Source organism: Piliocolobus tephrosceles, chromosome 4 (genome assembly GCF_002776525.5).
Source record: "Piliocolobus tephrosceles isolate RC106 chromosome 4, ASM277652v3, whole genome shotgun sequence".
NCBI classification, from domain to species: Eukaryota; Metazoa; Chordata; class Mammalia; order Primates; family Cercopithecidae; genus Piliocolobus; species Piliocolobus tephrosceles.
Window position 1 is genome coordinate 177,716,615 of NC_045437.1, and position 24,010 is coordinate 177,740,624.

At 51.1% G+C, this 24,010-nt stretch overlaps 1 protein-coding gene across 5 annotated transcripts in view; it reads right to left on the minus strand.

The window, feature by feature from the left end:
• LOC113224859 (pro-neuregulin-2, membrane-bound isoform) overlaps nt 1-24,010 on the minus strand; it is a 196,416-nt gene that overhangs the window by 38,081 nt on the left and 134,325 nt on the right. For all 5 annotated transcript variants that reach the window (XM_026454474.2, XM_026454478.2, XM_026454477.2 and 2 more), the window contains exon 2: nt 2,079-2,250. In XM_026454474.2, coding sequence (XP_026310259.1) covers nt 2,079-2,250 — 172 coding nt within the window. The remainder of the gene's footprint in view (nt 1-2,078; nt 2,251-24,010) is intronic.

Sequence of the window (24,010 nt, forward strand, 5' to 3'; positions counted from 1 at the left end):
CAAAGTTCAGGAAAGTTCCAGCATTGATGGCAACTAAGAGACAGTGTCCAGACTCACAGCAGGACCAGGAGGAGCATCACAGGGCCTGGGGAGCAGGTGTTCCCATGCTGAGGCCACTGAGAGGCCTGGAGGCCTGAGCCAGGGAGTGCAGAGATAACTGGGGTTTCTCCAGGGCCACAGCCATCGAGAGGTTGGGATGTAAGTGAAAGGCAGATTCCAGCAGGGCAAAGAGTGAGTGGAGGATGAGAGTGTGCAGTCAGCGGGCATGAGGCTAGCTCCCTCAGTGACTTCATATGGTGGTGGAGGGCGGAAGTGAGGTGGGGCAACCGCTGGAGGACCAGGGGAGCAGCAGCGTGGAGGGACAGCATTTGAGAAAAAAAGTCACGCGTAGGGAGGGAAAGTTGAAGTTACCAGAGAAAGGAGTGACTTGGTGGTACCAGGGCTCTGCGGGGGTGTGTGTGTGTGTGAGTGTGGGAATGTGCGGGAGGGAGGGTGAGTCTGAGTGTGTGGCATCAGGTAGGGTGGGATGATGATAGGCAGGTTGTAGACATGTTTGGGAGTCATGAGGAGGGAATGGGGACTCTCTTGACTTTCGTCACTGCAGTGAAGGAGGGGAGAAGCCATCTTCTAGAAGGAAAGGATAGGAAGGAGACAGGACCCAACTGCCCCAGCTCCAAGAAGCCGCCCATTCTCTTCAGCTTGGAGCCAGCCTTGGAAGTGCAGTGAGAAGGGGCAGGGTGGTCTCAGAGGGTGGGCTGGGTGGGCAGCCAGAGCTTCTTGACAATGCTGTAGACTAGGGACATATAGAACCCCCCACTCGCCACTGGCCATGGTGAGTTCCTTAGGAAGCGGCATTCTTTTAGCCACAAACCTTTGATCTAAGCCAAACCCTTCCTTAATTACATTCTGTTTTCTGCCAGCATCATTTTCTAGAATGATCAGTTCTACTTCTGCTCCCCATTCTTGGAAGGAGAATCAGAGAATTGGAAGTAACTCCCAGTCCCCTGACTCCTTCATCCTCTTTTATAGGTTCCAGAGTCTGAGGGCCAGAGGCAGGGCATGGACATCCAGCCCCACACGGCAAACCCAAGCAGCCGGCCCAGCCCAGGCCCTCTACCACTTTTTGTCGTGGGCAGGCTGGTGTGCTCTAAAACCATCCTAATTTGCATTTTGTGTGTGTGGTGGGGTGGTGAGGAGGAAAATGACAGCCAGGAAGGGAGTGGTTGTAAGCTGCCTGGGAGAGACGGCAGAAAAGGTTTGGGAGCTCCTCAGTCAGAGAGGGAAGGCCACTAGGTCCCCAGAGCCAGAGCAGACATTAAGTAGAATGCCTGTTTAGCTGGCAGGCAGGGGTTTTCCCCCTTGCTTCTCCTTGAGAGGCAGGAGAGAGGTGGTGGGCTGCCTTGGACTACCGGCTTCTCTGGTGCCAGAAGCCCCCTGCCTGCCCCACCCAAGATGAAAGACAGGCCATCTCCCATAGCCTGGAGACGCAGGGAACTTCTCTGATTCACTTCCCTGGAGCACTGATTCAAGATTAAACACAATTCTCATGTTCTAGAGGGAAACGCTCTGAGGAACAGAGTTCTCCAGCACCAGTCAAAGTGCTGCTCCCTTTCCCCTTACCTAGCTCTCCGACAAGTGACAGCTTGCAAGCTGAGAAACCAGCCCATCATGTGTGACCTCCCAGAGGCATTCTGGAGTCAGGGTCTTTCACCAATGATTGCCAAATGATGGGGCTTTCAGATGCTGCAGCAGGTCTTTCAAGAAGTTTTAGGGGTGAGCAGGGTCTTCCACTGATCAAGCTGACTGTGACAGTCAAATTGCCTTCAACTATCCAGAGAAGTTAAAGGCTTAATTCTTGTCTGTGGTCTGCAAGACCCTGGGCCACCATGACCAGAGGGTCCCTGAGCTGCAGGAAGAAGGCTGGGAGTGGCAAGGAAGGGGAGTAAAGAGAGGGGCTGGGACTGGTTCCATGGGCGAATCTGGGGGCACAGCCCTGGCCTCTGCCCAGTTCAGGCCCCTCCTTCTCGAGAGGAGGGAAGGCAGCCGGTTGGACGGAAGACAGGCTGGATATTGCTTACCTGCCGTTGCCATATTTGATGCGAATGTCTCGGCTGCGGTTGAGCTCCTTGCCGTCCTTGAACCAACGGTAGGAAGGTTGGGGATTACCGGCTGCTGCCTCACACTTCAGCGATTGCTTCTCACCCACCTGTCCCGTCTGGCTCTTCATCTTCTTCAACTTGGGCCGGGTGGCTGTGGGGTACAAGGCAGGTAGATGAGCATGTTGGTGGCAGGGGCAGTGCCGAGCATGAGTAGTGGACGGTAAGGGCCACTGTTTTGGGGCTGGAACTGGGGAAGGGAGGGGTGATCCTGAGAGCCACCCCTCCTGGTGTCATTTCCTAGTTCAATTCAATAAGCATTTACAGTGAGTCTGTCATGACATCAATGTAGTTATAACTAATGGAGAGTTTCCTTCATGCCTTGAATGGTATGAAGCTTGACATTAGCTTATGAAACCTTCACGATAACCCCATGAGTTCACAGCAATGGTTAAACCCACTTACAGATGGGGAAATGGAGGCTCAGAATGGTGAAGTCACTTCCCTAAGGGCAGATGATGGAACTGGGATTCAAACCCAGATCTCCTTGACATTGGTGCTCAAGATCTAAAATCATGGGTAACAAGCCATGGGGCTCTACTGGTGGGCTGAGGCCCAATCACGGATGCAAAGCTGCAAATGCCAGGCTGAGAGGCTGTCCCCATTTTTCTTAAATGCCATTCTATCTCCACATGCCCCAGTCTCCCATGCTTTACTTCCTTGCTCCTCTCCCCACCACCAAAAAACAAAACAAAACACACACACACACACACACACACACACACACACACACACACATACATCCCCCAAAAGAGAAAGTACCCTGTTCTTAGGAAGGTGAGGCCAAGCCAGTGCTCGTGCTGAGGTGTGTAACAATTTCCAATGGGACAGTCTCTTATAGGATACACAAAGCCTTCATGCAGGTTCTCGTTTGGTCCCTGAGCTCTGTAAGGCAGTGTCATACTGACATTGATGGTGCAGATGAGACTCAGAGAGATGAAGAAACTTGCCTGAAGCCACATAGTCAGGCAGCCACAGAGCTGGGACCAAAGCTCAGGTATCAAGATTTGCCACGTGTTAGGTTGGTAGCAGGATGGTGTCTGATTTTGTGGTCTCATCTCTCTCTGTGAGGTGGTTAAAAGCCTTCCAGTAGCAGAAGGGAGGGTCTGTTGGAGCCAGGGAGTTGTCTGGGAACTGACTGGCTCTGTCTCAGCCATTGGTCCTTTACCTGGCAGCTCAGAGCGCTGACAATGGGCCAGAGCTGGCTCTGGAGAAAGGCAGGCAAGAGGGCCTGGCTAGAACAGGGTCCCCTCATTGAACTTCACCCTGAGCTGCTGCATATATGCAGGGAGTAGACGAGAGGGGCGCAGGGCACAGAGGAAGCACAGAAAGGAAGCCTTTAAAAATGTATGACGTAGGCTTATGCAATGATTCTCGTAAAATAATTTTGTTCATTTTAGAAAATTAAAAAATACAGAAGGTTGAAAAAAGAAGAAAACAAAACCATCCCTTGTCTCCATACTCATAAATAACACCTCCCCCATTTTTAAACAAAATGGAATCAATGCCATTTGTGGACAATAATAACAATAATAGCTAACCTTTGTGAAATGCTCTCTATGTGCCAGGCTCTATGTATTCTTTCCTTTAATGAAACAACGTAACCCTTTTGCCTGGGTGTTAAATATTAATAATAGCATTTCCCAAAGTGAATTCTATAAGCAGGAGTATCTGGAGAGATGAAAACAGATATTACTTGAGAAGAGGGTTCCATGGGAAAATGGGTTTGGAGAGCATGTGGGTTAAGCATAGTTAAAGAAGTATCTATCAACTTCAGTATCGTTCTCTAAGTGAGGGCCTTGAAACCATTTTTCTTGGAACTCTTAGTAGCATTTCAAGGAAATAAAAGTTCTGTGGAATAAATTCTATAACTTATATGTGTATTTATTTGTGCGTATATATACATTTTGACAATGATTCCATTGAATATATATATACACACACACACACACACATATATTTTGACAGATATTAACATGATTCCAAATTCAAGAAGTGAAAAGGGGTATATGGCTTAAAAAACAAGTCTCGGCCGGGCACGGTGGCTCAAGCCTGTAATCCCAGCACTTTGGGAGGCCGAGACGGGCGGATCACGAGGTCAGGAGATCGAGACCATCCTGGCTAACACGGTGAAACCCCATCTCTACTAAAAAATACAAAAAACTAGCCGGGCGAAGTAGCAGGCGCCTGTAGTCCCAGCTACTCGGGAGGCCGAGGCAGGAGAATGGCATAAACCCGGGAGGCGGAGCTTGCAGTGAGCTGAGATCCGGCCACTGCGCTCCAGCCTGGGCGACAGAGCGAGACTCTGTCTAAAAAAAAAAAAAAAGTCTCTCTCTAACTTCTGGCCACAACCACACAGTTGTCTTTCTAGGAGATAATCATTCTTATTGGTTCCTTTGACCTCCTTTCAGAAATCTTTTATGCATATACAAATCCCGCCCCTGCCCCGAGTATTCACACACTCAGTTTTTCTTACAGCATCATTTTTCATGGTTGCATAATGTTCCTGTATGGGTGTATCATAACTTATGTAACTGATTCCTGTGTGGAACATTTAGCATGTCCCCCTCCACCTTCCCATTACAAACAACCCCAAAAGAACATCCTTGCAGCTTTATCTTTGCACACACCCCATGTATACTGCTGTATGGGGGAGGATGTCTCTAGACTCAGGCTGTCTGGCTTTCAGTCCAGACTTTGCTACTTGTTAGATTTGTGTCCTCAAGAATTAACTTCATTCATTTGCGCCTCAACTTCCTCAGCTGTAAAATACAGGAGATAAATAATAGCTCTTACCTCTTGGGATGATGACTGTGAGGATTATATGAGACAATGCATGTAGAGCCTGGCACATAGAGAGCATTTAACAAAGGTTAGCTATTATTATTATTATTCACAATTATTTCCTAAGGCGATCTTCCTAAAAGTGGAATTGCTGCGTCAGAGGGTACGCAATCTTTCTCAGCTTTGTACATTGCCAAATTGCCCTTTGGAAAGGTTGCACCAATTTGTGCTCCCCCCACTGAATGACAGTGCCTGTTTTTTCCACACCCTCACCAACACGAGGTATTATCATGTCTTTAATCTTTGCCAATTAGCTAGGCAAAAGATAACGTCTCTTTGTTTTAATTTGCATTTATTTGATTACTGATGAGGCTGAACATTTTTCATAAGTGTATTGGCCCATTGTATTTCTTCTTTTTGAATTGCCTGTTCATGCATGCAGTCTGTTTTTCTATTGAGTACTCATCCTAGTGACTTGTAAGAGCTTTTTATAAATATTAAGGCTATTAATCTTTTGCTACAAAGTTTTTTCCCCTCAGTTACCTGCTTTTTTATATTGCTGGTTTTTCTTCTTCTTTTTTTTTTTCTTTTTCGTTTCTTTTTTTTTTGTGTGTGGCACCCAGAGATTCTATGTGCATCAATCTATCAATCTGTTGGACTTTTTGGAACTTCATTATTCTAAGTGTGACTGAAATCTTGCCTTATCTTCCTTCCCTTACCCACCTCCCTCCCTCCTGCATCTGCTCTGGAGTCCCTAGTCATTGCTTACGTTAGGTCTTAACGCTGGAGGCTAATTGGAATCACATGAGAAGCTTTACAAGTCAGGTACCTGGGACATATCCTAGGCATTCTGAAGCAGAAGCTGTGAGTGTGAGTTCCGGTTGTGGGTTCTAAAGGGCTCTTCAGGTGTGTTCCTTTATTTTTGGAAATGTAACATACATTCAGGAAAGTGCACATAAGTGTATAGCTCAATGACTGGTTACAGACTGAACACATATGCACAAGTGACTTTGCACTAAGATTGGGTTGACACCTGGTGGTGATCTAACCTCTTGGTTAAGTGGTGACCTCCAACTAGTCCCTTCTCCTTTCTTGTGAACTGGGGACACATCACAGAGAGCTCTTCTCGGGTGCTAAACTGTCCCCTTACCACACTTGGGGTGTGCTGACTTTTCTTGCAACTCAGAGACAAGGGAACCGCCTGTCTCCACCACCATGAGCCACTTTTCTCCCAACAAGATGGGGTGATGGGGGAGGGAGGATAGTGGTGGCAGCTGGTGGGAGGAAGCAGGGGTTACTCTACCACCTTGGTTCCTGACATGAGTTCCAGTGCTATATTATGTACTTAGCCTGTGGCCACTGCTTAGTGGTGATGGTGATGGGCTAGGGGGATGTGTTACAGAGAGACTGTTCCCAGAAACAGTAGGCAAGGCCCTAATTCAGAGGGCCTGAGGAACTGAGAACTCCAAAGTAATCGCTGGCCACCGATGGAAAACACAGGACCGCATTTCAGATCACTGGGAGCCCACTCCATCTAGTGAGAACCTTGTGTGACTCAGTAGCAATTTCTGGATAGTCCACTCACTTCAGAACACTTTAGAACCTTATCTAGTTCACCTGTTCCTTATTCATTTATTCAGTTCATTCCAAATGAATTCATTCATTCATTCATTCATTCAACCATACCAAGAGATAAGCATCCTACTGTTAGGGAGCCTGAATTTTAGTGAGGGGGACAATAAGCAAAACATCAACAGGAAATATGACACAGTAAAAAAAAAAAAAAAGCAGCTGGATAAAGGCCCTAAGGTGGGAATGAGCTTGATGAGTTCATGGGGCCAAAAGAGGCCTATGTGGCTGGAAGATAGTAGAAGATGGGCAGGGTGTGAGGGGAGCTTGGAGAGGTAGGCAGGGCCCAGGTTGACATGGGGCTGTGCAAGCCAGGATGAGAAGGCCAGATTTGTTTTGTATATTAAAATAAAAAAACCAACTTTTTATGTGCCTACTAGAAATTTTAAAATTACATATATGGATTGCATTATATTTCTATTGGACAGCCCTGGTTTAAAGGATGACAACATAAAAATAACCATACATTTGAATCATGCTATGTTCTTTACAAAGAGTTTTCTTTTATAGCTCTTAACGGTTCCTCAGAATCATCTGTGATGCTAAAAGCCATGCCTCCTGCTCTAGCAGCTGCGAGTCCTGGTCTTTGCTCACAGAAATCCTAGTTTGCAGTGATTTGAAAGTTGAAAGCCAGGGTCGGGCAAACCTTGAAGGAAAGTTCCTTGGGGTCAGGGGGCAGTGGCAGCAGCTCAGGTAGCAGGAAAGAGAAGAATATACACCAGATGGCCTTGGAACAATGTCCTCCGCACCCACACTCCTGGGCCTAGAGCCCTGCCAGGTTTTCTGTGGCAAAGATTGAGGTGACCTCCCCAAGATGGCCCTGGATTGGTTTTGTAGGTGTGCTGGGAAGGCATTAGAGGCTTATAAGTTAGGGGATGACCTGATCTTACTTTCTGCATTTTAAGCTCTTTCTTATCCTGAGCCACCATCCTTTCTCTATGCATCCTCTAGCCATCAGTTCTAGTACCAGCCCCTGGGGTCATGTGGGATAAGGCTGAGGGGCTGTTCGCATAGCAGACATTTGTGCATCCAGAGACAGCTCTCATGGGACCTCAGACATGACTGGGCTAGATCAGCCCCTCACCTAGAGACCCTCTCTGAGCTAGGTCTGGTATTGCCCGTGTCTCTTTTACAGCCCAGGGCCCAGAATACAATGCTAGTGTATGGGTATAGAGACCATCACACCATGTCTCAAGAATGTCTTGGGGCCAGAGCTGAACCAAGCAGAGGAACAGGCTTCCTGGGATGCATGGGATCTGTCAAGGAAAGAACTGAAGCAATGCAGTGGGCAGGCATTTATCCCACATTCAGTCGACACTCTAATCCCTACTGCTGCTCCTTCTCCACAGATGGAGGGGTAGGCAGTAAGCCGATGGACTACTTGGGCCCTTGAGTATTGAGCACTTCTCCTTTCCCCTGTTTATTGAATGCCTGCTATGAGCCAAGTTCTGTGTTTGGCCCTAGACAGAAACGATCCAGCTGTATATGGAGTAACCACCCCCTACTCCCCAAAGAGTTTAACTTGTCCCCTTCTGTTGTTGTTTTGTTACATAAGAAATTTTTGTTGTGAAAAAATTATACAAGTAAGGAAAAAGAAAAACACATTTAAATCAATTCAATTACCAACAGAGAGAAAGCCACTGTAGGCATTTTCAAACGTCTCTCAAAAGACTTTTCTCTCCAAAATGCTTTTCTCAGTCAATATACATTCGAAACATTTTTTCCAAGTCTAGAATAATTTCAATAGCTGCATAATATTTCATTGTTCAGATGAGCATATCAGGTTGTCTCCAATGTTCTGCTAATAATAACGATATTGCAATGAATTTCTCCATAAATTCAGCTTTGTGGCTGAAGGGAGGAGCAGCAGTCCTGGGGATTCATGCGTATTTTCTCATGCAGAAAGGGGACCCTCAAAGGTCCAGCACACAGGAGAGTGGACAGATGAGAGGCATCCAGCGAAAGCAAGAGGAAGTTCTGTGTGCACAAGAAGGGGGAGAAAGTTCCCACCACTCTGCACGCATGGCCATTACTGACACCCTGATCCCCGCAGCAGCTCCTTCCCTAGTGATGAAAGGGGCAGGTGGCAAGCTGATGGCCTAGGCGGCTCTTTGGGTATTGGGCAGCTCTTCCTTCCCCTAAGGTTTCTTCCTCAGACCAAGCCCCCTCTGCTGAGCTCCCATACTCCTTGGGTTTTGGGGGAAGCCCAGAGGCTACTTCATCCAGTCCTCTTCCCCCTGGGACAAGGGTTCACTGGAGTTGAGGTGTGGGGATGTAGGGAGATCTCCCTTGGCAGCTTTATAAGAACAAGAAGAAGCTCTCTCAAGGATGGCCCAGGCCTCCACATAAAGATTTTCCTCCAGGATGGGCTCCATAAAACCTTAGGACACCTCCCCATGGTTGCCATGAGTTGGACCACAGGGTATCCGGTGGCTTCTGCTTCCTATCTCCTGGTGCCAAGCCAGGGCATCTGGCCTGTATCTATTTGACAGGCCATCCCCAGAAAGCACCTCATTAAAGATAGCGACAACAGCAACAACAACCAGGATTGCTCCCTTCCCACATCCCAGCCCCGAGGCCAGGAGGTGCGGCTGCTGCCAGCAGCTTCACCTCATTCCTCTCGGCAGTGGGCGGTGGGTGCGGAGCCTACCCAGATCTGAGAGCAAGACAGACGCTCAGGACATGGCTGGGCAACCCAGCCAGGGAGGACCTGGCTCTGCCTCCCTCCTGGCATCCAGCGGGTAGGGGCAGCAGGCTCTTAAAAGGGTTAATGATCCTCACCTCATGACTAAGGCTGAGCAGTTCCCTTTGCAGGGCAACACCTGGAGACAATGTGGCCAGCCTGCCTGGCATCAAAGTTTCCCACTGTCCTGCTGCTGGCCAGCTGCGGGTCAGCCCCCTTCCCACCCCTCTCCCACCCACAAAGTGACTGCAACCTATTGGAGGTTAATTACAGACTCCAAGTTCAAATGAGAAAGAAAAAAAAAAAACCCACTAAACTAAAAACACAGCTGGTTTAAGTGGGCACAGACGGCCTAGGCAGCCAGGCATCCTACCCATGGCTTGCAGAAGAGCCATTTCACACTCACAGGACAGGCTCCCAAAGGGAGTGTATGCCCAGCTGGGCTGCTTGGCTTTTCCTCAGCCACCTAGGCCCAGCGCAATGCCTGGGCTAGGTTTGCCCTCTTTTTACATCTATCCAACAAATACCCACATGCAACAGTCCCTATGATGTACGAGGCACTTACCAGTCACCATGGATTTGGTGCCAAACGAGATATGGCCCTGGCCTCGGGTTGGTCTTTGCCTCCTGTTTAGGGCTCCCACAAAGGCCGATCCTCAAAGAGGACCACCTTCCCTGCACCAGTGAAAACCAGCCTAGATCTGATGGGCTTTCAGCTCAGCAGCCCAGGTGCCTGGCACCTCAGCTGCAAGGTGGAGAAGAGGGGCCAGGCCAGCTGGGATGAGAACTAAAGACGGGGGGCAGACGCTGCACCAGGAGGGCAGGTAAAGAAGAAGGGGAAGGGAGGAGGAGGAGACAAAACTTGGCAGCACCAAGACCAACAGAAATGATTCCTGCCTCAAAGCTTCACCTGCCCATCCAGAAGCACCCATCCACTGACACCCAACCTGCAGTGTGAGGGCAGGTATGCACAGGCCCGGGCCTGACCACCAGGGACAACACTACTCCCACCCACAGGCCCCTCTGCCAGGAGCCAAGCGTCCTGAGAGAAACACTGGCCTCCTCAGGGCTCTGCAAGGCCAGGGAGAGATGCCTTGACCCCAGAGTCATGCAGGTCCACGCCACAGTGCTCCACCCAGCGCAGGACTGGGATACAGGCACATGAGTAGCAGAGAAGGGAGATGAGGGGGTTGTCATCTATGTCTGCGAGAGATGGCACAGGTTCACAGAGCAGGGCAGCAGTTGCAGGGGTAGGCATAGGGATACTCAACAGACGCCTCAGTCTCCCTGGGTTCTTAGCAGTGCTTGTGGCACAGGCCACAGACACCTAGAGCTGGCACGGATGAGGCACAGAGGAAGCAGAGCAGAACGGGGGAAAGAGAGGCAGCTGAGGACACAGCAATCCAGGTCTTTGTCCCAGTCTCCCAATTTCTCAGCTGTCTGCCCTTAGGTAAGTAGTTTAGCCTCTCTGGGCCTCAGTTGACTCATTTATAAACTAAGCTCTGTCTATTTTAGAGGAATGGAGCAAGAGAAAGCTCTCTATGTAGGGATGGAAGGCCTCTGACCATTATCATCTTTTCAGCTGCTGAGGGCGGAGGTCGGGGACAAAGCAGAGATGACAGTTCTGGAAAACTGTTACCATTTACCCAAACTCTGTTTAATCTCTCTACTGGGGAAAGCCGGGCTCTGGGCCAAAGTCTTGGGCCCTGGCCCAGGAGAACCCTCTGTGGAAAGGGCCTGCTGTAGGTGGACTAGGCCGTCTCTTGCTCGGGGAATTCAGAAAGAGCCAAGAAGGGGATCCCAGAGCCCCATCCTCTTTGGGGTGGGCCTGCACTTCCTGCCTCCTTGGCCTGACTGGAGAAAGTTGTTTCTGAAGCTCTGAGTCTTGGGGAAGTGTAGCAGGGGTTGGGGAAAGGGGGAGGCACCTTGTACATGCAGAAAAGACTGGCTTCTCAAACTGGGATACATGCAAAGCCACAGGATGATCTCAGGGGCTCTTTCTGAGGGTCTGCCAAGCTTATTAATAAGGAAAAGCAGCACCTTTGCATCAGAACAAACAGACACATGGTGGAGAAGAGTGTTAAGTTCACGTGGGTTTTTAAGATAAAAGTATAAGGTTTTGAAGAAATGCTGGGTTTCAGGAGAAAGGTCTTAGCAGGCCTGATGCAGAGCAGGAACAGGCTCATGTGCTCACCATGGATGCAGGGTGCCCAGGCTGCCAGAGGCCCTGTCTACTTCTTCAAATTCAACTGCAAGCAGGAAAGTCCCAGCTTAGGCACCCTGAGAGCTTGGGAAGGCTGAAATGTGGTCCTTGTGGTCCAGGCTAGTGAGGGCAAGGGGGCTGGAAAGAACCCCAAAATGAACACCTTCCTCCCTGGGTATTTAGTCATTAGGTTAAATGTAACATGCGGAAAACCAGTTTCTCCATCTTCTCTTCCAAGATTGCTCCTTCTCCTGGATTCCCTCTTTCAGTCACTTCGTTATCTGTGACAACCCTGTGTCTCCCTTGACTTTCCCCAAAGGCTGAGTCAATTTGGCTTCTACCATGCCTCTTATCCTCATAACTCTCCATCATCTGCCAGGCCCTGGCTCGGGCCATACTGCTCCCCACCCCCCAGTACCACGACAAGAACAGTGTACACTTGGCAGTTCCACCTCAATGTGCCTCACGGCCATTCAGAAACCTTCCTTGGCTCTGTGATGTCTGTAGAGAAAGGCCGCCCACCTTCCTTACCTGGCAGCCAGGGCCCTCAGGGGATGTTTGCTGGGTCAGTGAATGGGCCTCCTTCCCAAACTTGCCTCTCTACATTCCCCTACCGCTTCCCTTCAGGAATCATATATTCCAGGCAAACCAAATCACTGGTTGCTCCCCAAACATGCCCATGCCTATTCTGCCCTGCCTCCATGCCCTCTGCTCCTGCTTCCCCTAAATGCCATCCCTCACACAGGAAGCCAAGTTGAGAGGGTCAGACATGCAGGCTGTGGGGTCAGACGGATGCCACTGTGCATTCTGGTTCTGCCCAGCACTTGTATAACTAGGCAAGTTACTTAAACTCTCTGAGCCTTCATTTCCTTGTCTGTGAAACAGGGACAATCTCATCCACTTTTAAGATTGTGGAGACAATTAAATGAGGGCAATGTATGTCAAGAAGTTCGCACAGTGCCTGAAACAGATAGCTTAATAACCGGCAGCTCTTATTAATCTAAATCCCTCAAGATCTCAGATGCCACCACCTTCACTAATCCACCCAGCTAGAAGCAGTCTCTGCCTCACGGACTCCCTGAGCCTTTCACATGCTCTTCTTGCTCTTCACGGGGCTTCTCACCTTGCAGAAAATCAGGTTCTTATCTTTCTAGACTGTGAGGAGCTGGTAGGGGTGTGTGCCGCAGAATCGCCGTTTCCTGGTGTCTGCCACTGGGTAGGTCTTCACTGATCACAGGTCAAGAAAATGAATGAATGATGTAAAGGCTGGACTGTGACTGATGGGTGCCTCAGAGCGGCCCAGATCAAGACTGCTGCGAGCACTCACTGGAGGGTGGGGTCCATCGACAGGTAATCCCAGAGCCCTTTCCCACCCAACACTCCTCCCCAACTCACCCCTCTCCCTCCCCGTCAGCCCAAACAGGCATCTGCCCTAGAATGGCAGAGCAGATGATGAAGTCGGGGCCCTGACTGAAAGACAAATCTTGATCAGCCTACTATTGCCCAATCATTAAGGGGCTCCAGCCTGGGCAGGAAGCTCAACTGGGGCAGCCTGCTTCCATGAGACTGACCCTCTTCAAACAGGAGTGGCCAGTTAGGTCTTCACATACAGGGGTGAAATAACTTGAGAATGTCCTTATTCATGTGTTTGTTCAAGAATGGATTGAGCACTGAGCACATTTTGACTGCTAAGGGTCAAGGTGATGTGGCTTTGGCCCTGGGGGAGATTCTAGCTGAGCGATGTGCTCCTCACCTTGGGGACCAGGGAGCCCTGCGGAGGAAACAAAGCCTATGCTGGGCCTGCAGGATGAGCAACAGTTGGCTAAGAGAGAACATGTGCCAGGCACAGTGAACGGCAGGTTCACAGGAATAAGGCCGGAAGGAACCACGATGTACTCACGGAACTGAGAGGAATCCATCTGCACCGCAGGCATGAGTGGTGAGACCCAGGCTGCAGTGGCCGGTTGCGGGGAGCAGGCTGCTGCCCTCATTCTTGCCCTATAGGGCCAAGTCCTTTGCCTTGGTGTGTGGACCTCCCTCTCTGGGCCTCAGTTTCTCCATCTTTACAGTGAAGGGAGTGAACTATGAGTTCAGATCCAGACCTCACCTGACTGCACGAGAAGTCACAGCTCCTTTGCCAGGTCCAAACTCCCAGAATCCTCCCAAAGTGTCTGCAGCTGGCAAGCTATCCTGGGGCAAAGCCTGTGGCCTCCTCTACTCACCCATCACCACATGCACATCCTGACGGTTCAGCTGGGGCTACTGCAGGAGCTCCTGACTGTGCCCTCCCTTTTCCCATCCTTTCACAAACCTGGGGTGGCTATGATGCCTAAAGAGCAGCTTGGACTAGGTCACTCTCCTGCTCAGAACCCTTAATTCCCTGCTGATTCAGGTAAGTCCAAACTCACTAGCCTGGCACCCAGAAAATCCATTGTTTGGCAGTATACCTTCTGGAGTGTGCCTTATTTCCCCAAATATCCTGTTTCCCAGCCTCCACACCTGCTTAAGGGACTTCCTCAATCTGGGCACCTAGCCCCTTTGCCAAAGTCCTTCTCATGCTCCAAAGTCTGCCTCAACCCCACCTCCTCCTCCACGAAGCCTCCTCAGATTCCTCTGGTAGAGTTAGTCTCTTCTATCTGTTCTGGGCCATCTCTTGCCAGGGTCAGCCTTGCAATTGGAATTAGGTCTGTTCATGTCTATCTTGTCCTGCCAGGTGAAAGGATCTCAGCCAGCACTGCAGACCCCAAGCCTCATGCCTGACACTGAGGAGCTGGGTGAACACCTATGGAACTGACAGGCCCTCTACAGGGCTCTGCTCCAGGGGGCTGGGCCACCCAGCTCAATCAGTTGTTCTTAAACATGAGCGTGCATCATAATAAATGGTGGGTGGGAGTGGGGCTTGGTAAAATGCACATACTGGCCCCCATCCCCATAGTTACTGATTCAGTAGGTCAGGGGTAGGTCCCAAGAAATTGTATTTCTAGCAAGTCCCTAGTTTGTGCTTTAAATCAAGTTCCCACTAAATGTTCACCTTTTGCACAAGGGGCTCCATGATTCTGATGCTAGATCTAGCCGGACTCTAGACCTCTAGCTGGGTTTCCGGCTAGGCCATTTGACCATAATAAACCACTATCTTCTCAGGAGCTCCTGCCTATTTGTGCAGCCTCAAGGCCTCCGCGCTACCCTCCTGTGTCAGTGTCCATGGTTCCTGTTCACAGCTTACTGCCACAGTCACACTGCAAGCTCCTTGTGAGGGCAGGAACTCAATCCACTTATCTTTGTATCCTCTAAACCCCACCCAAGAGCCCAGGAAGTAGATATCTGACCAGTTGATCTGATGGGGAGGGCCTGCTCCAAGTGGACCAACAGAGATCCTCTGCCTCTCCCTAGTTTTTGTTGAGGGGCGTGGAAGAACCCAGAGCCAGGTGGACTGTGCATGACTGAGGCAGGGCAGGGGGCAGACTTGAACTTAAGATCCCATCCTGACACTAATTCGTGCGTAATCATGGGACTTTCTCTGCCCCAGTTTTCTCATCTGTAAAGTGAGGATGATAAAATAATACGTATACTTTATAGTATCAGTACTGGCATGTAGTGAGTGCTTAGTAAATGAGAGCTGCCTCCTTGTCTCCCATGAAAGTTGGTAATGGACATGTTTCTACTTCTAAGAAGTCCCTTTTCTTTCCCTGGAAAGTTCCTATTCACCATTCAGGCTCAGCTCCAATGTCATCTCCTCTGTGAAGTCCTCCCTACACCGCCCCAGGAGAACACATCATTCCTCTCCTCACCAGATGTTGCACATCTATTTCTGGCCTTACCCTCAGCTCTGATCATAGGTAGCTGTATAAGGATTTGTCTCTCTGAGCTTCCTGAAGGCAGGGCCTGTTGTTGATTCACATAATAGAAGCTCAGTTAATGCTTACAGAATTGAATACACAAAGGTGAATGAACATACATGTAGCTTATATAGTTTATGTAGTTACCATGTGGCCAGAGCCTGGAAGTCTCGATGAGAGGATGGCTAGGCTGGAGGAAGATTGGGAAAATGGGCTGCTACTTGCTTCCCACCAAGTTAAAAGGGTGTGCTACTGGCTCAGAAATGGTGGGAAAACACAATGAGAACATGGTTCCAATGGGGCCCAGGTCTTACGCTTTGGCAATGCTTTGCCAGAGGTTATTTTTTTTTCCTAAGCCCCTCTTCCATATAGTAACAGTCCTTCAGGCCAGCCTGGTGGGCTAGAGAACAGAGGAGGGCTAGTGGAGTAAGTGGGGCTGACCAGGCATGGGTAGCAACTGGGAAACCAACCCCAAGGCCAGGGCTAGGGCCTGCCCAGGCTGGGCCAGCACCTTTTCCTCCATGTATCTTCACTTTGGTACTGCCCTAATGTCAAAGCTTCCCTGACTTGGCCCTGAAGCCCCCAGCACCAAGGAGAAGGAGGCAGCAACAGGCATCACTTTGGGATTCCTGCAAAACTCTGATTCCAAGGGACTTTGCTTCCAAAAAGCTGCTGCTTCTTCCTCCAGCAACTCAAGGAGCCCACACAGACCAGAGGGCTTAGGTCTCCACCTAGGGGAAGGAATGGTCCAGCTCATACTCTTTTAAGGGGGATTATCCCCTCTGTTTGCAACCTAAAGCCAGAAGTCCAATTTTACTTCTATCCCAGACCTACTGGCCATCTCATTCCCCCATCCCAGGTGACTCACTGCCCTACCCCAGCTGTACTGCTGTGCCAATCTGGAAAGACTAGAGCTCTCTGTCCCCTCTTCACCCCTGCTGAATGCCTGGGACCTGGGATGAAGACTGATGAGTCCTGGTCTGTAAACTGCTTTGAGCTCTCAGGATGAAAGACTGTTGGGAAGTACAAAGTCACTCTCTGCTTGTTGTTATTGTTTGTAATGAACCTCGAGGTGCCACGGAGCCAGAGCAGAGCATGAGGCATAGGCTGAGTTCCAGAGTGGCAGGAGGACAGCTCAAGGTGCCTGGCTCAGCAGGGTCAGCCAAGGGCCAAGACCAGAGGAGGAGGCTGCCAGAAGCAACCCCCAGATGTGGCTCCGACACATGCACATGAGCACATCCCACCTCTGACCTGGTCCTGGACAGCCTAAAGAAGGGAGTTTGTTTTAGAAGTCAGGGCAGCATCTTTATCAGAGGCAGGAGATAGCAAAGATGGGAAAGAAAGGCTTTGCAAAGATTTATTTGTGTCCAGGGAATTGAAATGAGATGTGTCCAGAGCTCTCAGCTAGTGATGCTAATCTACCTTCACACTCCGGGACACTCTGTTGAAGACCAAAGCCTGCCCCATGTCTGCCTGTGGGCAGCTTCAGACTCTCAGTTCACAGGGGACCTCCAGCAGAGGAGACTTTTTTAAAATGAAACCCTGACCAATTGGGGCACACAGAAAAGGTTGGTAACTTAGAATCCCCTTCCAAAGTCTTTTTTTTTTTTGAGATGGAGTCTCACTCTGTTGCCCAGGCCGGAGTGCAGTGGCGTGATCTTGGTGCACTGCAAGCTCCGCCTCCCAGGTTCACGCCATTCTCCTGCCTCAGCCCCCTGAGTAGCTGGGACTACAGGTGCCCGCCACCTTGCCTGGCTAGTTTTTTGTATTTTTAGTAGAGACGGGGTTTCACCGTGTTAGCCAGGAAGGTCTCGATCTCCTGACCTCGTGATCTGCCCGCCTTGGCCTCCCAAAGTGCTGGGATTACAGGTGTGAGCTACCGCACCCAGCCCAAAGTCATTTTTAAAACAACACAGCAACTACAGGGATTCTGATTTTCTTTAAGGCCAATTTTCCCCACTCCTCCAATCTCACGGCTCTCCTCTAGGGGTTCTCAGAGATGCTGGGTACGAAGGCCCACCCTCTGCCCTTCTCATGTAGAAGGTGAGGGCTGAGAGTAGACTGCATATCCAGAGACCCACAGAAAGGGAGGACAGTGTCTGAGGTCACACAGAGGCCCAACAGGGATGAACCCCAGGTGCCTTGCTTCCAGCTGTGCCATTCCACTATACCATGAGTGGGCTTATTACCCAACACCCCCAGCACTGCTGCCAAGGCTGGCAAGGCTATGAGCTGGGGAGAAGGGGAAATGGGGGATGGGGGGACCCAGTCCCTGGTTAGGGATACCAGGCCTCAGCCCCACAAACTCTCAGTGAGTCATGGAGCAGAGCTCACACCTGCAGTTCAGCCCCACCCAGCACTCCTGCACTGAGGCAGGGGAAAAGCCCAATTCCCCACACTGGCCTGAGTTTGTGTGGAGAGAGGTACCTCTTCTTGCTATTTGCTAAGGAGTTGTTGGAGGGTGCTGAGTGTGTGGTCAAGAATCAGGGGGAGCCAATTAATTAGTGTCCCCTTTCTCTCCCCTCCTTTCTCCCTCCCACTTTCCAGACTCCCACCCCACAGCTAAGCTGAGGGTTTTAGTGAGTTACTTGCTCATACTTTCCACGTGCATTTCCCTGGCACTAGTGATTCCCACCAGCTGAAGCCCACCGAGCGCTTGCTACCAGCTCAGCTCCTGCATCCTTGACGTTGAGAAGGTGCTCTCACCTAGCTAGCCTTCCAAAATGCCCGAGGTAGATGTGTATGTAGGGGGAATGGGAGTGGGGTGGGTAATGGAGGTGGCTCACTGAACCAAATCTATAAATTTTCCATCCTAAAAAGAGGCACCCTGCATTCTTTCGGATCTCAGTTTGGGAGTTCATCCCACACTGCGGGAGTCCAGCTTGAGCTGACCCACAGGCTCCTCATAGCAGACCACCAATGTCCTTAGGAAGAGCTATAAGACACAGTTGTCCAGCAGAAATGGGCAAAGAGGTTTTCTCTTAAAAAAGAAGAGAACACAGTTCTGGCCTTTTAAGTTTCCTTAGCTGCTTCTCTCTACCCTGCTGAAAATAGTGTTTGACGCCTAGGCTCTTCCCAATAGAGACCTCAGAGCCTTGCTACCCCTTCCCCATCATTACACAGAAATTCAGGAAAGGAAAGGGATTTGGCCAAATTCTCAAGCGCAATCGAAGCCTCCCAGCTTCCAGTCAAATGCTCTTTTGAAGGCATTTTTATGTTGCCGATCTGGTGGGCACTCCAGTGAGGGGATAGAGACCCAGCAAGATAAGCACCTTTGTCCTGAGAATGCTACTTTGAAGCCCAGTTTTATCTCTGGAACGTACTTTGTTACTTTAACTTCAGTAAGCCTCTGTTACTCCCTCTGTAAAATGGAGATAGGACCACCTGCTCCCAGGATTGTTATGAGGATTAAATGGAGATGAAGCATTTGAACATGGCTTGCCTGTGACTCGTACAAAACACATAAAATTAGCACAAAATTAACAAAACGCTTGCCTGAAGAAGAGAAAAGAATCGAGAATCCAGGATTTCCCCAGGTGGGCCCCAGTGCAAGCCTGGTTCTACGGAGAGGATGTGCATGTCCCGGGCCGCCTCTGAGAAGCCTGAGACCAGTGCACTCCTCGTCGACTCTGCAGCTGCCCAGGGAGGGCACGAAAGTGGGTCGCATATCATGGCTCTGCTCCTCCAGGCGGGGACAAAATCCAAGGGCCCAAGGGAGGCACTCCCGCAGACCAGAGAGGGACAATTGCCCAGTGTCTGGTCCAGTTCCGAGGGAACTATCTGTCACAGAAGCAGCGGCTCCCCTGCTCTCTGGAGTTCGCGAGCGGGGCAGGGCATCCCCTCCGAGTCTCCAGAGTTGGTGAGCGCTGTTGCCCTCGCTCCAATGGCCGAGCAGAACGGAGGGAGGTGTGGCACATGGGTAGGGGCAAGCCGGAGGGCTCCGATCCCTCCGAGGAAGGGAAGCAGTGACAGCTCCCGGAGCGCTCGGCGGCCAGGCCGGGCCCCGCGTCTGCTCAGCCTCCGTCTTTCTGTCGGTACCCGCAGCTCCATCCCCGCTCGCTCAGGGCTGCCCGCCTGCAGGCCGATACTGGCGTGCAGCGCCTCTTGCCCGCCCCTGCATGGGGACGCGGCCGCCCGGGGAGAGGCGCGCACAGCCACCGCCGGGCTCCTGGCACGCAGCCCCTTGCCCACCCGGCCGCGACGACCCGCTCGCACGCAGGCACGCGCGCCCTCGGTGCCTGTCACCGCGGCGCCCGCTCGCACAGCCCAGACTCACCCGCGCGGCGCTGGGGGCGGGTGAGCGGGCGGCAGGTTTCTCCCAGGGAAACGGGGTTTCTGGGCGCGCGGAGGTGCCCTACCTTTCTCCCCGGGGTCGGGCTCCCGCTCCCGCTTCCTCCCCTCTCGGTGCTGCCTGCCGCGGCCGCGGCCCCTCCTCCTGGACTCCGACATTCTGCACGGGGTCTCAGGCGGTGGGACGGCCTCAGCTCTCGGCTGCCGCGCTGCGCCCCCGCCGCCTGCAGCCTCAGTGCCCGAGCGCGGCGCCTTTCTTATAGGCGGTCACACCCTCCGGGGGAGGGGAGCAGCGAGCCTTAACTCTTCCCCTCCCGCGCCCTCCACCCTCGCACCCCCTCCACCGGCTCGGGCCGCGGGGGCGTGTGGGCGGCCGGTCTGGGCCCTAGGCCCCCTCCCCGGGCCCACCGAGGTAGGCAAGACTGGCGCCTAAACAGGGCGCCACAGACCCCGCCGAAGAGGGGGCTCGAGCTGGACTGGGGGCCTGAGCATGATTGGGGAGGGCGGAGTAGAGATCCCCCAGCGAGGGCCAAGCTAAGGACAGCATGGGGGTGGGGAGACAGCAAGAAAAGGGCCCAGGAAGGGACCAAAATGAAGCCCGCTAGCCAGCCCAGCGGGGTAGCGAGCACCCTTGGCTCTTGCAGTGAGTCTCCACAACCTCGAGGCACCCCCGGCCGTACAGGCGGGTTGCCTGTGCCTCTTATGCTTGCAGGTCTGGCCTCAGCCCCATGGGATACCGCCATCTGGGGAACACCTTTAACGCAACCACCATTTGTGCCTGGCAGCAGGGGGTCTGTGGCCCAAGAGCCCCTCCCAGCCAGGGCGGGCTGCACTATGCAGGGAACCTGGGTGCCCCAGGTGGCTTGTAGCCCCCCTCCCACACACTCTGGCTGCAACTCCGACAGCCCAGGCTGCCGGCACCAGCTGGCTCCTCTCTACAAGGCCTGCGGAGGTGAACTCAGACACTGACTCCCCACCCCCGCCCCCGTCCCACAAACCACTGGGTAGGGGCTGCTGGAGAGGACAGCGTCCTCCTTCCTGCCTGGGTGTGGTGCTGAAAGGGTTACATAGCAAAGGCTCTCCCTCTTCTGGCTCCCAGAAAGCCTGAGCCTGCGGTTTGCCTGCCTAGCTCTGCCTGAGGTGTCCCCTTACAGCCATCCCAACCAAAATCCAAGTCAAAGATCATCTCACCCAGTCCTCTGTCTCCTCCGGAAGGGTCCGAAGGCCTCTCTGGACAGTGTTCTCCTTAGGAGAGCCTGAAGCAGGCTTAGGACTCTGGGTCAAGGCCAGGGACTCGAGCTCCAGGACTGTCTGGGGATGCGGCCAGAACTTGAGGCCAAACTTGTGGGGTGGGAGCACAGAAAGGGGGAAGCTGGAGGTGATGGCCACGCAAAGGGCAGATCTTTGGTGCTCTTGGGGCGCAAGTCTGTCTCATCAGGGGCCAGCTCTGGGGGGGAGGGGTAAGTGTAAGAGACAACCCTTGTACCCCACCCCAACTGAGGGAGAGCAAGCACCCACCCTACTTCACACAGTATCACTCTCTGTGAGGTGGGCAGCAAGGGGCCCTGGGCGGAGCCAGAGCCAGGGGCCAGGTCTCACTTCTGCTTCAACCCCTGCTCTTCAGTTTCCAAAAGGGCATTCATACCCATCCTCCTCAGCCACTGGGCTACTGCCTCAGTTCATTCCCTCTTCCTATCCCATAGACAATGTTCTCCTTGCTTGAAGTCTTGCCTCTCAGTCCTGACCTCTCCAAGGCCATCAGAGTGAGCTAGCTTGCTTTCTTTTTTCTTCCTTCCTTCCTTCCTTCTTCTTTCTTTCTTTCCTTTTCTTTCCTTCTTTCTTTCCTTTTCTTTCCTTCTTTCTTTCTTTCTTTTCTTCTTTCTTTCTTTCTCTCTCTCTCTCTTTCTTTCTTCTCACTCTGCCACCCAGGCTGGAGTGCAGTGACGCCATCTCGACTCACTGAAACCTCCGCCTCCTAGGTTCAAGCGATTCTCCTGCCTCAGCCTCCTGAGTAGCTGGTATTACAGGCCTGCACCACCATGCCCGGCTACTTTTTGTATTTTTAGTAGAGACGGGATTTCACCATGTTGGTCAGGCTGGTCTCGAACTCCTGACCTCCTGATCCCAAAGTGTTGGGATTACAGGTGTGAGCCACCGCGCCTGGCCCAGAGTGAGCTTTCTAAAACACAAACTAGATCACTTCACTCATTGTAACCCATGGGTTAAACCTAAACTCATGGGTGTCCAAAGTCCTATTCTACCTGGCCCTAGCTCACAGTCTTCTAGCCCCCAAAACCTATACCTTAGCCACTTCACCTACAAGTCACACACACTTACTCTGTCTCCTCTCATACCTTTGCACATACTATACTAATCTCTCTGCCCAGGATCTCTCTCCCTTTTTGGCCTAGCTGACCTCTGTTTTTATTCGTTTGGCAAACAGGTAGTCAGGCTTACTGTGTTTCAGGCACAGTGCTAGGTGCTGGAGATATGGCAGCGAGCAAGACAGACAGGGGCCCTCCTCACATAAAGGCTGGTGGGGATGGACAAATAGCTAATTACACAAATGATGGATTGTTTAAAATTTGTGTGAAATATTAAGGAGACATGCATTCAACAAACCTTTATATATGTTGACATACAGCTTGATAGAGGAAACAAACTGTAGTGAAGGCTTTCCCCAAGAAACACTTAAAACTGGGATTTGAAGTATGAGTAGGAGTTGGCCAGACTAAAGAGGTACTGGGGGAAGAGTATTCCTGGCAGAAGTATCAGCACATCCAATGTCCCTGAAGCAAGAAGGAGCTTTTGTACCTTTGAAAAAGAGTGTGCTGAGGGGTGTGTGCGTGCATGTGTGTGCACGTGCACGTGTGTGTGCTCACACATGTGAGTATGGGATTGTGTATATGAGTGTGAGTGTGCACATGGGTATGTATGTGCATGAGGTGTGTGTACATATGAGTGTATGCCTGTGTCTAAGGTGTGTGTGTACACACATGGGGTTTGTGGGGAGTCTGTAGGGATGGTATAAATGTTGTAAAAGGAGCCTGGAGAGGAGGCAGGCAGTGGTTAGATCAAGCAGGACAGTTGTAGGTCCAATGAAGACATTGGAGTTTAATCTTAAGAGCAATGGTCTGCTATTGAAAGCTCTTTAGCACGTACGTGAGGAGTGGGAGAGGGCAATGATGAGATCCTCTGCTTCCTGAATTCTTTTGATGTATCCCTATAAGAACACTTGACGGTGTTGTTTTTTGTTTCCACGTCTGTCTCTTCCACTACAGTAACAGCCCCTTTCAGGTTGTGACCCCAGTATCTGGTACAAGGTAGGTAGTAGGTACCTCCTTGTGGGATAGATAAGTGACCCTCCTTTCACTGGTAAAGAATGACCAAGAGTACCAGCAAGAAAAGATGGCTCAAAGTGGGAGATTGCAGCCAGCTGAAGACAATTCTCCTGGGGGTGGCTCTCCCAGCAGTCCAGAGCAGCTCATGGCTTGGTATCAAATGAATGATACGAGTCAGAAATGGCATGGAAATTCAAAGAGGGCACAAGCACTCTCCCTGGGCTGGGGTATCCAGATCTAGTGCTGAGGGAGGTTGGGTTTGAAGAAGAGCTTGGAGGATGGGTAGGATTTTGATGGGGGGTGGCAGGTGAGAGATTCCAGATGAGTGGGATATGACGAAGATCTAGGGGGAGCATTCCCTGGGCACCTGCCCAGGAGACAATGAGCAGATCAGGTTTCTGTTAGGAAACTATGGGAGCTGCAAATACATACAGAAAACACTTACAGGACACGTACTATCTGCCTCAGCCTAGTGCTAAGCACTTTACACATGTTGTCTCTTGTCATCCTCACAACAATCCTGTGAGGGAGGTCAACTCTTATTCCCATTTTACAGATGAGGGAACAAAGACTAGGAGTAATGAGACTTCTCATTCACAGTCATGTACCCAGGAAGCTGCAAAGCAAGGACTCCAGCCTTCACCATTTTTCACTAGGACCCATACTCTTTACTCTGAGACTAGACTGCTTGTGAGCAGGTCAGAGATACACTTGGACTGCCAGCTGAGGCTTTTGGGCCTTATTTAGTAAATGATGGGAAGTTAAGGATGGTTTTTTGAGGAAGGGAGTGACGTGTGTATTAGAAAAATTAATCTGATTGGAATGTGCAGGATGGATGGGAAGGAGAAGATAGTGGAGACAAGGGAATCAGCAAAACAGGTCAACCATCAAATATTTCCTTAGAGCCCTTTATGTGTCAGACTCTGAACATTTTGAGGGTCAGGTAAGGAGTACCTGAATCAGCAGTGAAGGCAATGAAAATGGTAGTAGGAAGGGTCACTAATATGATAGTATTAACTCACTTAATTCTTCACAACACCACTATGGAGTAGGTCTACTATTATCCCCATTTTGCAGTTGAAGAAACT